At 39.8% G+C, this 12,491-nt stretch overlaps 2 protein-coding genes across 2 annotated transcripts; one reads left to right on the forward strand and one right to left on the reverse strand.

Annotated features, from left to right (window-relative positions):
* The first annotated feature begins 718 nt into the window (after positions 1 to 718).
* HMGCS1 (3-hydroxy-3-methylglutaryl-CoA synthase 1 (soluble)) lies at positions 719 to 6,215 on the forward strand. Its single transcript, XM_010183788.1, has 9 exons — positions 719 to 1,178; positions 1,563 to 1,688; positions 2,201 to 2,365; positions 3,096 to 3,264; positions 3,382 to 3,552; positions 4,381 to 4,487; positions 4,817 to 4,942; positions 5,211 to 5,374; positions 5,765 to 6,215. The coding sequence occupies exons 1-9, from the start codon at positions 731 to 733 to the stop codon at positions 5,855 to 5,857; spliced, it is 1,569 nt and encodes a 522-aa protein (XP_010182090.1). The 5' UTR covers positions 719 to 730; the 3' UTR covers positions 5,858 to 6,215.
* A 2,762-nt stretch (positions 6,216 to 8,977) lies between these two features.
* LOC104533583 (serine/threonine-protein kinase NIM1-like) lies at positions 8,978 to 12,054 on the reverse strand. Its single transcript, XM_010183799.1, has 2 exons — positions 11,777 to 12,054; positions 8,978 to 9,727 (listed from the first exon to the last, which is right to left on the reverse strand). The coding sequence occupies exons 1-2, from the start codon at positions 11,963 to 11,965 to the stop codon at positions 8,978 to 8,980; spliced, it is 939 nt and encodes a 312-aa protein (XP_010182101.1). The 5' UTR covers positions 11,966 to 12,054.
* Positions 12,055 to 12,491: the final 437 nt, after the last annotated feature.

Consider the following 12,491-nt stretch of genomic DNA (forward strand, 5'->3'; position numbering starts at 1 on the left):
CACAAGAGAAGTACTTAAAAATGAAATAGCTTATTTTTGGGTATGTCATAAGTATGGTTGAAACTTTGTCAGAAGCAATCAAAATGAATGGTGAGCCACACACTCTCTAACCTTAGGCATTATGTAAGACTGTGGCTGTAACAGAAACACTTTTTAAATTTTCCTAATGCTTGTCTTAATGTGCATCCTGTGGAGTCATATTTCCTGCAGAGAAAGGCTTTATTCACTTACACAGCTCATCACAGTTTTATGGAAGAGGTTGGGTAAGGTCAGCATGATAGTACTTGTAGCTGGGTACAAGAAGGAGAGGTGCTCTATAAAAATGTAAGCAAAGGTACACGAAGATGGGGCCTGCCTGGGTAATAGGGATAGGGTTAAAGTAACAGGATGTGGTATGTCCTGGAGTGTAGGGACAGCAACGTTACAAGGTTAAACTAAGAGAAAGTGGTCTGTCAGGGAGAATCCCTGTGTGTTCATCTCAGCCTGTGAAATATTCCTCCAGGCCTGGTGTTAGCAGTTCCAGTGTTCAGGAATGCTAAACCAGAGTATGCTTAAAACAAATGAACAAAACCGCCTACCAAGAATACAAAAAAATACCTACACCAGTAAAATTTCTACTGTCTTCATTGCAAGTACAAACAAAATGGAGCATTGTAGGTCACTCGGTTGAAGTGGATGTGAATAAATCAGCTATTTTTGTGGTTTTCTTTTTTTGTAAAGATCTACCACGATGCCTGGATCTCTTCCAGTGAACGTTGAATCCTGTTGGCCCAAAGATGTGGGAATTGTTGCACTGGAAATATATTTTCCCTCTCAGTACGTTGACCAGACAGAGCTGGAGAAGTATGATGGTGTGGATGCTGGGAAGTACACCATTGGGCTGGGCCAGTCAAAGATGGGGTTCTGCTCTGACCGGGAGGATATCAATTCTCTCTGCTTGACTGTGGTTCAGAAGCTCATGGAGAGGAACAACCTTTCCTACGACTGTATTGGGAGATTAGAAGTTGGAACGGAGACGATAATTGATAAATCGAAATCTGTAAAGACTGTCCTGATGCAGCTTTTTGAAGAATCTGGTAATACTGATGTAGAAGGAATTGACACCACCAATGCATGCTATGGAGGCACTGCTGCTCTTTTTAATGCTATTAATTGGATTGAGTCCAGTTCTTGGGATGGTAAGTTCAGGGTATTTTCTTGAAAAATTACATCATCCTCTGGTTTTGAGTAGTCTGCCTTATAATTACAGTTTTCGTGTCTAACCATGTAAAACACAGAGAATAAACAATTTTTCTCTTCTGAAGTGTTTTTCTTAAATGTTCTGGGCATTTCCCACTAGTTCAGTTACAGTGCAAAAAGTAACAACTTGGCTAATAATCACTGGTCTTTTCCTGTAAATTTTGATAGATGCCAGGAAATTGAAATGTGGGAGAAAAGTCAGGATTGAAGAGCTCCTCAGTCTTGGGGTCTTCTCTACAAGCAAAGTCTAAAAATTGCTGATGGATGGCAAAATATGCTAGATTCTTGGCTATTTTTCATTGTTGCTGTGTGGTTTTTTGCAGGACGCTATGCACTCGTTGTCGCTGGAGACATAGCTGTGTATGCCACTGGAAATGCCAGGCCAACAGGTGGAGCTGGTGCCGTTGCTATGCTGGTTGGTCCAAATGCTCCATTAATTTTTGAGAGAGGTTAGTCCTGTGAGAAAACAGATACTGTTCAGCTGGATAACTGGATCCATTCTGAAGCCTGTCCCATGTTTTTTGTGGGTTGCTAGAGGGCTGGATAAATTCCCACTGATGTCAGAAATTGTACTTTGCTGCCTCATGTTCTGGGCTAACTTGGTGAAGTCTCGCCATGGGAGGCAGCAAGGAACAGCTAGAGATGGTTCTATTTTTTGCTTGGGGATACTCCAGTAAAAATAACAAAGAATGGACTAGAGCCGAATTACACAGCACTCTACTTCCAGGGCAAAATGACGAAAATGTATTGCTTGTGTCTGTCATGCTCAGTCCTCCTGTACTTAGGAGGCAATTGAGAAGTGTGTGAAACATTATTTTAAAGGGTCTGAAGTGCCATGAAAACCTGCTTGACTGGGGTCAAATATTGCGTGCTTCTCCACATGTGTTAAGTGATATATTCAAATTGACTCAAAGCAGATGAAAAAAGTAATTTTTAACTTTTGTCAATTTCTGTCCATCAGGGTTGCGTGGAACCCACATGCAGCACGCATATGACTTCTATAAACCAGATATGGTCTCTGAATATCCTGTAGTTGATGGCAAACTATCTATACAGTGCTACCTCAGTGCATTAGATCGCTGCTATACTGTCTATCGCAACAAAATCCACGCCCAGTGGCAAAAGGGTACGTAGCCTTACCTGATGATATTGTATGATCGAGCCAATGCTGGAATGTGTAGCTACACAGACAATTTATCTTTAAGTTCTAGCATCCAAACTAAAGACTAGTGTATAGATCCCTTTCTTCATGTTTGTGTGTTCTGAGGCGATTGAAATGTTTGCTCTCTCCCATAGGAAATGTGTGATTTCTGTTCTGGTATGGTTAAGTACCTGATCGTCCATAACGAGTAGTCTCTACAGGCTTTTGTTGGTGTTACATATAATACCTTGCTTTAAAAGCATGTTATTCTTCCCTCCACTCAGGCTTGTAAGATATTGAAGTTATTATTAAAATGTTACATAAAGATAATGAGTTTTTTTAACCCCATATATTTAGTAATTGCTTCTCCCATATTAAGAAGCATAGGTTTGAAGATTAGATAGTTAAATGAAATAGAATATTTCTTAATTCAGGATGCTGGGTAGAGAACTGAGATTCTATTTAGCTATCAGCTTTTTTCTTACAGAAGCAGAGCGAGCATTGTTAGTTGGTGCACAAGATCAGTAAGAAACCTAATTTTGAAATAAAAATAGCAGCAGTGTTCTAAGTGAACTTGCCAGCAATAGTCTTATAGCTGTCTTCTTACATGCTGACACGATATGATGACTGGGATCCTGCCATGCCCCTATTTTATTTTCATTGTTGAAGTCAGTACTAAACATAAGTTGTAACTCAACATTTTTGTCATTTCCAGAGGGGACAGACAGACGTTTCACCTTGAATGACTTTGGATTCATGATCTTTCATTCTCCCTACTGTAAACTGGTGCAGAAATCTGTGGCTAGACTATTGCTGAATGACTTTCTCAGTGAACAGAACCCAGAAACAGCAAACAGTGTTTTCAGTGGTCTGGAAGCTTTCAGGTGAGAATGGCTGCTGTCTTCCTTACTCACAAAGGCTTAATTTGTTAAACATCCAAGGTGTTCTTACTTTCTGCTATTTTAGTAACTGTTTTGGAACCTTTTTTTTTTCCCCAATAGGGATGTAAAACTGGAAGATACATATTTTGACAGAGATGTGGAAAAAGCTTTTATGAAAGCTAGTGCAGAGCTCTTCAATCAGAAAACCAAAGCTTCGTTGCTCGTATCCAATCAGAATGGAAATATGTATACTCCTTCGGTCTATGGTTGCCTTGCCTCTCTTCTAGCCCAGTAAGCACAGAAGAAAGTAACTGCTTTTTATATGTAGCACATAAAATGTTCTTGTTTCAGAAAGCCTTGTATAAAAGCACCATCTAGCAGTAGGAAGCCTTTTCCTACTGGATTGCTTGAAGTAGCAAGACTAAAGTCAGAAAATACTTTGTATATACAGCCAGTCCAAGTAACAAATGGATTCAAAGTTTATGTCAGAAGCTGAACTGAAACAGCAGCTTACTGCCTTCCACAGTGGGGTATTATTTGTAAGGTGGTCTGTCTTTTCCCAGCCTCAATTCTCTCCCCTGACTCCCCTCCAGGAAAAAAAATCCATAGTGGAAAAATAATCAGAATGCCTTTTCTGTTTCACTATAATAAGCAAAGCTATATGAAGTTAGTGTTTACTTAAAGTGGTTGGGTTCTTTTTTTTTGGTTGAGTTTGGGTTTTTTATTTTTCAATGACAGATTTTTGCAAAATCATGTTAAGTTTAAATTAAGCCATTCCTCTTGGATTCTTTTTTTGTTACTGTGACTTTGCATTCCAAGATGTGGTTGTTCATTTTAGGCTTTAGGTCACTTAAGAATGAAAATTGTCTGCCTTCTAGATAATCATATTTTGGATGTTTCTTTGCTCTCTTTTGCTTAGACAGCTTTAGAACTCCTCACGTGACAACAGTGTTTGAAATTGTGTTGTTAGAAGTTATTTATGCACATAGCATGCTAAATATATATTGTAGCCAGTATAGTTTGCTGTCTGCTTTTTCTAAGCTAGCTGCACTTTCCAGTTATTTGAAATTGCCACCTTGGCTTAATTCTCACTTTGAACAACTGTTGCTTGATTTGCAGGTATTCCCCAGAGCAGCTGGCAGGACAGAGAATCAGTGTGTTCTCATATGGCTCTGGTTTTGCTGCTACGCTGTATTCCATCAGAGTTACGCAGGATGCCACTCCTGGTGAGTGAAAGGAAGAGACGTTAATTGAGTGCACAGCTCACCTCGTAATGGTTTGTTATCCTACCCACCAGCAGAAGTAAACCAGAGTAGTGTCTAATGACAATAATGTTGAACTGAGGATGGTCTAGCTCCGGGGAATCTATAAGTGTCTCCTTGAGCAAATAAATAACATTCAAACTGTTAATATTTTGCTTGATTGGCAATATTTTTAAATGACTACAAGTTTAGCTTCTGCAATGCAAAATGTTTTGAATGGGCTTGAAATGCCAACATGCTAGTGTGCAGTTCTCAGCACTGACGCTACCTTACATGGTGGTTTTATATTGTAGGTTCTGCACTGGACAAAATAACTGCCAGCCTTTCTGATCTCAAAACAAGACTTGACTCAAGAAAATGCATTGCACCTGATGTCTTTGCTGAAAACATGAAGATCAGGCAGGAAACGCATCACTTGGGTAAGAACTTCATAAATATAAATCATGCCTAGTCTGACAGCAAAACACTTGTCACATAATTCACATTACTTTAAATTATCAGGATGTAGAATGATGGAAATGTCCAACCCTTTCTGCTTCTGAGTAGCTCATGTTTATTGGCTCAGTGTGGCTGAAATGAAATGCAAACTTCGTTTTTCTGTCTTACTACACCCAGACTGCAAAGGCCTGTGTGTTGTAACACTCTCACCAGGAGCTGACTAACAATGTGTTACTGTCTCTTTTCCAGCTAACTATATTCCACAGTGTTCAGTAGAAGATCTCTTCGAGGGAACATGGTACCTCGTGCGCGTGGATGAAAAACACAGGAGAACTTACGCACGGCGCCCACTCATGGGTGATGGACCTCTGGAGGCAGGAGTTGAAGTTGTCCACCCAGGCGTTGTTCATGAGGTGAACACTCAGCACTCTTTTAAAGTTTGATACAAATGGTGGAACAGTTTGTGTCTGTCTTAGCATGCACATGTACATTGCTAATGCGCATGTAAGAGGAAGTGGTTTAACAAGTTATGTTAAATACTTTGTTAACATATGTAACATACAAGCCAGAAGTAAAAAAGTGAACATGGGATTCTTAAAGTACATTTTATTATAACAAGAATGAATTAAGAACAAGAACTGGCTCTTTTCACGTAATCAGTTTGCATGAAGCATGACCGATTTGACTGAAGACCAAACCGTCCAGTGTAGCATGAATGTTGTTTGAGAGTTGGACTAGCCATGAAGTATGAATGTCTGTGGACTAGAAAACTGTATTTAATGGTTTTTTTCCCTTCTTCTTAGCACATCCCAAGCCCTGCTAAGAAAGTGCCAAGAATCCCTGCAACAACAGAATCTGAAGGCGTTACTGTTGCCATTTCCAATGGGGAGCATTAAGATACCTCTGTGAGGTGGGGAATGAAACAAGGTGTGAGGGTAGGGTGAGAGAGAAAGGATTGCAGTAGTGCTGAAGTTTCATTGGGGCATGGAAAAACTGTTTAAGCTCCTTGAAAAGATTTGTCATAGTATCTGATATTTATAGTATTTTCAGAACACTATAATCATGAAAATACTGGAAATGGAGAAACTTGCCTGGGGATATGTGTATACCTTAACACGTCTGAATTTTTTTAATTGCTGTGTAGTAACTATAGTCTATTACAAGGTCTTTGTACATAGGGAAAAAAATCTTCTGCTTGCTCTTTCTGTGTAAAATTACTTGAAACCTACACTGTTAACTACTACTTGTATTCAAGTGTGTGGCAAAATACTCCAAGCTTTTAAATGTTAGGGTTCTCAGTGCCTTGACAGTAAGCAGTCAGTCTTCTGAATACTGCACTTCTTCTCTTTATCACCTTTCCTTTCTTCTCCCAGTCTGCCTCCCATCACCCCATTGCTTTGGGAAGCGTATAGAGCCAAGTAACACTCATTGCAGGAATAGAATCTCTCTCCCCTGTCAAAATGACGGGATCAAGAACAGCTAGGCTCACAGAGGGTTTTCTCCTAAGAAATTCTGTGACCCACTGTGTTAGTTACTATGTACTTCCTCCTAACACCCACATTGTCATATACCTGTATTATAAATCACAGCAGGTATGGGAGAAAAGAGGAAAAAGAAAGGAGGTAGTTGTTGGTTGGTTGGTTTTTTTTTCTTCTAAAGACAAAAAAGGTGTGTTTCTTGGCTTCATTGATTTGGCACATTTCAGGTTTGTTTAGTAGAAGTATTTAAGGCAGCAGAATTTTAAAATAAAACTTCTAGATACTATGGAGCTGTTTAAATTGGCAACCAAAGGATGGGACGAAGATCACTTTGGAGCTGTGGCCTCCTGCTGTTCTTTATATATTACATTTATAAAAACCTATTTCTAACTTTGAATTTGGCTTTGTACTTCGAAGGTCCTTCTCACTCTTGGTAATATTGTAGGAGTGGGGGTCTCTTACTACTTTTGTGGTGGGGGTTTTTTTGTTTGGTTATTTTTGTTTGGGTGTTTTGGTTTTTTTCCCAACATGCAAGCTAAAAGCTGTCCATTTTGCAAGTGGTAGATATACAATGCTAATGGGGAGTCTTCTGGTAGATTTTTTTAAAGCCCAGATTGGAAATGAACTACGACATGAGCCTTGTAAGCTTGTAATATATATTTAAATTGAGCTAATGTACAGAATGAAGTTTTGTTGAGTTTATTTCTTTGCTAATTCTACAAAGCTACATTATCTGATATAAAGCAGCAAAAATGATTTGTCTGTTAAATTACATATTTTTGTGTGTAATGAAGTGTTTGTATTATCTGTCACTCACTAGGATTTGATAACTTGCTGTATTTGTACAGTCAAGCCTTGGTAAAATAGTTGTTTATTATAAATTGATGAATACTGATCTGTTTGTTGATGATGCATGAAGATAGTGTTTGCAAGTATTTTGGTTTAGGTTGCCCTGGTGAAATTTATCCTGGCACCAGAAAAACAAATTGCCATGGATCAAAGTCCATTGCTGGCAGTGGACAAGCTAAGAAGTGAGCTACTGGCACAGAATTAACCACAGGGACCTCACGGTTGTGAGACTGACCCTTTACTAAAATAAAGTTTGAGATATTTGAAACCTGCTGGAGTAGTGCTGACTTGTTGGGTTTTCAGGATGCTTTTTTTTTTCTTTAACAGGAAAAAAAGAGGAAGCTGGCCCTGTGAAAACACAAAGTTGTGAGTTCACAAGCTATGTGGACCTTCAGGGTCTTTTTTTCTTAAGTCATTCAATTACAAAAGTAGAAAGAAGGGTTGCTTAGGCTGGTGCAAAACCATTATGTCACAGCTGTGTTCCAAGATAAATGCTTTCATATGAAAAATGTTTATAGTGGATGAACTAACTCCCAGCCACCTTCTTTTAAAGTGAACTGATCATCTCATCAGTCCCCATAATAGATAAGGCATCCCTGCCCTTGAATTTGAAAGCACCAGCTGTACCTCTCTAAACCTTATACTTGCCTTAACTTAAAACATGTAGGCTCTACCTCTTAGCTTAGGCATGTCAGCTGTGCCTGTTCAGAGAAGGATAGCTACTGCACTTCACCACTTGTATTTGAGCTGATTGGAATTGTCAGACTGTCCAACTTTTAACTTTCAGTGGTCAAGAGTATCAAAATCAGCTTTGTGCCAGCCTTTATTGCCAAAGTAGTATGGTAGGAGTTGGCACAAGCCTATGATGCTCAGTACATAAGTGGATTTTGTTACTGGTTGCATTTAGCTTATGCCTAGTGCTTATGCAAGAATGTTTTGGAGTATGCCAAAATCTCTTTAATTGGGGTGCAACTGGCATCCAAGCAGTTCTACCTGTCAGAATGATATAAGTAACAGAAGGTGTCAGTCAGTCAGTAGATGGTAGCCCAACCTGCTCTGCACTAGGAATTGCAACCACATGTGCAGGGTTAAAGCAGCATATCCTAAATTGCTGTTCTGAATTCTGACAAACCAGGATCAGTAGTCAACAACAGCACTGCTGTTTCTTAAATGAATTTTAAACCACCCACCCCCCTGCTAATACACATTTTATCTTCTTTAATTTGCTGAAGTTTTAGAGAAGAATTTGCAGTTTTTTAGATTATGGTCTGCTTTCTGCTTAAATTTCTGCTTAAATTCTGCTTAAAACAGTCCTGGTTTGCAGTGGTAACATGTCAAGCTGAGGCACAACTTTTCAAGAAGTTAGCTTTTGTATGTGTGTACTGAGAATCTCCCCAGTGTGTTCCATGCAGTATTACTCAAGCTTTACTAAAGGTCACCTCCACTAATGACCCCTTATATGCTTCATGTACTGGAGTTCTTGCACTGGCTATACTGTGTCTCTGGAGCAAGGGACAAACAAGTGCATGAGAGCTCTGTATTTGAGTGCTTCAGTGTGACTTAAAAAACGCAGAGGAGATGAGGCATTTTTGGTTTATTCAAAAATTACAAAAAAATGTAACAAGAGAACTTGTGAAAAGTTAATAAAACCCTTGTTAAATGTGCTGAGTACAAAGCCTGCAGTGCAATTTATAAAATAGAACACAGCTTGGATGCATGCTTCACCCCACTGTGAGCACTGATTCCTCTCCTCAAGTCTTGTTCTTTGGAGTCTGGATGGGAAATGATGGGAACACACTCAAGTGCCCTTTTCTTCTGTACTTTGTGCAAAACAATCCTGTAGACTCCTGTTATTGAGCTGCGCGCATCTCTTCCCCGGTTATTTTGAATGTGGTGGTCTGTGATTCCCAGATCTTCTAGAATATTTTTCACTTCAATTTCTTCCTCTTTGAGTGTGCTAATGTCTGATAAGTACTTTGGATCCAGTTTAAATGGCTGTAAAGGTTTGGGGTACTGTATTCCTTGCATCCATTCACTGTTCATAATAAGTTTGACAGAGTATCGTTCGGTTGGTACTGGCTGAAGAACTCCTTTTATCAGTTTCTGGCAAGTTTCTGAGAGGCAGGGAGGCAAACTGTATGTCCCTTCAAGAATGCACTTTTTCAGTTTGGCCACTGTGTCTGCCCGAAATGGCATGATCCCCGTTGTCATGAAGTATAACAGAATGCCCAGAGCCCATATATCTACGTAAATGCCAACATAGTTTTCATCTCGGAAGAGTTCAGGGGCAGCATAAGGAGGAGAGCCACAGAAAGTATTTAAAGTTTCATCTCTTTTACTTATTGTGCTGAATCCAAAGTCTCCCACCTTAACACAAGTGTTACTGGTGTAGAAGACATTTTCTGCTTTCAAGTCCCGGTGAATTATATTATTCTCATGCTGTAGAACAAGAGGAAAATTTGGTATTATCTTGATCACAGGAAAGTTCTTAAGTGACCAGCTGTTACCATTTAATTATCTTACAGAAGAAAGGGAGTTGTCTTGGACAAAGTCAGAAATAAGCATTACAATGAAATTGAAAAGTATTTAAACAAAGTTAACTTAATTCTCTGCTGATACAAAAATAGGTGGAGAAGATGTGAAGAACAATGCTGGTTTTTTTTTAAGATAGCAATCTCAACTTGTTAACTAGTACCAACTGTTTTCATGAAGTGGATTTATGATGGCATCATGGCTAATCCTGCAAGACTAGATACCTTCATTTGAAAAATCTGTTTTTTTCAGAGTTCAGAACACTTGCTTTTGCAATTAACTATGTTTCTGTAATGATGTAAGTAAAAAAATATTTTTAACTAATTACATTTTTTAATATATTGTAAGCTTGTGGAGTTATGATGTGAAAACATTTAGTTCACCAAATGAACATAATCACAGGTAAAGTAAGAAAGTTTCTACAATTCTGTTGGGTGATCTCATGCCCTTTGAGGAACTGGTGGTGGCAGGAGAAAAGGCACAGACTTGTGCCTTGTAGTATTTCATGTTGTTGCCAGACACCAGGTTTGGTAGTGTCCTCTAGTTTTAGAAATCTAAAATAAACACGTATGCTGTAACTTGTACTTTTTTTCCCTTGAAATGGCAGTAGTACCCAAGGAGGCAAACTCAGTTTGCTCTGCTTAGTGTTGATGTACCTGTCTGTATTAGGTCAGGGTTTAGCTTAATTTTTAAAATAACAAGGAGGAATGGATGAGTTTGAGCACTTGCTACTCTGCCCTTTGAAGTAACAAGGTGTATGTGTATCCGGAGGCAGTAAGGAAACCCTTCGGCATCCTAAGATTTTTAAACTCATCAATAACAGAGAGAGATCTTCTTGCATGGACTGGCAGGGGTGAGATGTGATTCAAGTAGCCTGGATTTGATGGCTTAGCAGAAGTAAGATGTTTGGCAGAAGTCTGTGTGAAGAAGTGGGGAGGTTTGCCCAGCTTGGTAGCTGGGTATAATGCTTAGAAATAGATGCAATCTTGAAATGTACAGTAGGTTCCAGTAGCTGCAGAGTACCTGTCCTGTGGAAAAAGTGTTCAAGCTCATCTTCCACTTACAGGACATACGAGAATTTTTTCAAAATATATAAAATAAGCATACTGTTTATATATGCCATGAGCAGTTTGTAATGCAGTTTCTAGATGTCTGACCTGGGAACACTATTGCTTTTGACGTTGCCTGAGGCTATTATGTAGCAGGAGAACATGAGCCACTGGAGGGCACCCTGAGCCAACTTTAACAAATACTGGTTGACTTCTCAAACTTGCAGAACAGTCTCTATGCTGTTTTTTGAAGTAGCTGTAGCTACTTTGCAAGTTTCAGAGGACATGGGACCGAAGTAGTTAATTACATCTTTTCTGCCTTTGTGAGGTGCTTTGGGCTCTACACAAATAGCGTCATCCTAAATTCAGCTGCAATACTGAAGGCTGGGCAAGGGGAAGGCGCTTGCTGGGAGTTAACTTCACAGATTTGCGCCAAAGGGAAGACCACGAGTTAACAGTACTAAGTGCCAGTCTCCCACATTCCTTCATAAGCACGCTGGATGTCTGCAGCACCTAACAAGCTTCTTCTCTGGAACACTTTAATCTAGCAGAAGAATGACCAAGCCTATGTTTTGAAATAGCAGGTGGAGAAAAAAAATGAAGGTCTGTTAGCTGGTGCCTACAGCAGCATAAAGCAGGCAGGGGAATGCTGTGGCTAAAGGGATGGTTCCACCCACCAGGTGTTCCCAGTCCAGTGTTCTCTCAAAAGCTATCGGAGGCAGTAACTCAAGTGGATGTGAAAGCTCTCTCACATACCTTTAAGACAGCTCTAGCTGTTTTGCTTTACAAAAATGGGGGTCTGAAATCTTGGTAACAGTAAACCTACTAGTTGAAAACCAAAATACGGATCCACAGAATCTGCTAAAGTAGTGAGGGGCAACACACTTGTGGAAGAAGAGCAACTTACCATGTGCTTCACAGCAGACACAATCTGGGAGAAGATTATTTTACACTCTGTTTCTAGCAGCTTCCCTTCTGTACTGATTTTAGTGAAGAGCTCCCCACCTCCTGCATACTCCATCACCAGGTGCAGTTTAGAGAGTGTCTCCACCACCTCATAGAGTCTGATGATATTTGGGTGGTGCAGCTTTTCCATGCTCGATATCTCACGAGACAGCAAACGTTGAGTCTTCCGGTCTAGTTTTGTCTTGTCCAAAATCTTGATTGCAACTTTCTCTGAAAAGAAAAATGCTTTTTCATGGTGTTAATGCAGTATGTACAAAAGACAATACTATTTACTTACCATAGAAGTGCAAAATCATCTTTGATCAGGGTAAGCTAAGCTGCAGAGGCCTACTAAACCCCATGATCTCACACACACCTGTGCCCCATTCTGTCTATGGCATCCTACTCACTGCTGAGGTAGCTGAAGGCTGGTAGAGTATTGCAAGGGCTATAAAATCATCTGCTGTCTCTGTGCTCCGTTGCTGTCAGGCTAACACGTGTCTGATGGACACAGTTACAGCATCTGCTTTCAGTGTCTGATGCTGGTAAAGAAAGTCTGTGCTTTCTCTTTTGTTGTTAGCTGGGCCTGGTACTTGCAGACTAATGGAAGTGTAAAATTTAGGTGCTTTGTTTCAGAGCAGACAATCCTGGGGCTAACTTAGGGGCTCTGGTTATAA

The sequence above is a fragment of the Mesitornis unicolor genome, unplaced genomic scaffold, assembly GCF_000695765.1.
Source record: "Mesitornis unicolor isolate BGI_N332 unplaced genomic scaffold, ASM69576v1 scaffold47530, whole genome shotgun sequence".
Classification (NCBI taxonomy): domain Eukaryota; kingdom Metazoa; phylum Chordata; class Aves; order Mesitornithiformes; family Mesitornithidae; genus Mesitornis; species Mesitornis unicolor.

What these genes read in the sequence shown, in the direction of transcription:
- HMGCS1 (XM_010183788.1), top strand. Translation starts at nt 731, where the DNA reads ATGCCTGGATCTCTTCCAGTGAACGTTGAATCCTGTTGGCCCAAAGAT. An exon ending in TACGCAGGATGCCACTCCTG is followed by an intron (nt 4,488 to 4,816) that starts GTGAGTGAAAGG and finishes TTTATATTGTAG; the next exon opens with GTTCTGCACTGGACAAAATA. An exon ending in GCAGGAAACGCATCACTTGG is followed by an intron (nt 4,943 to 5,210) that starts GTAAGAACTTCA and finishes TCTCTTTTCCAG; the next exon opens with CTAACTATATTCCACAGTGT.
- LOC104533583 (XM_010183799.1), bottom strand. Translation starts at nt 11,965, where the DNA reads ATGGAAAAGCTGCACCACCCAAATATCATCAGACTCTATGAGGTGGTG. An exon ending in TGTCTGCTGTGAAGCACATG is followed by an intron (nt 9,728 to 11,776) that starts GTAAGTTGCTCT and finishes CTTGTTCTACAG; the next exon opens with CATGAGAATAATATAATTCA.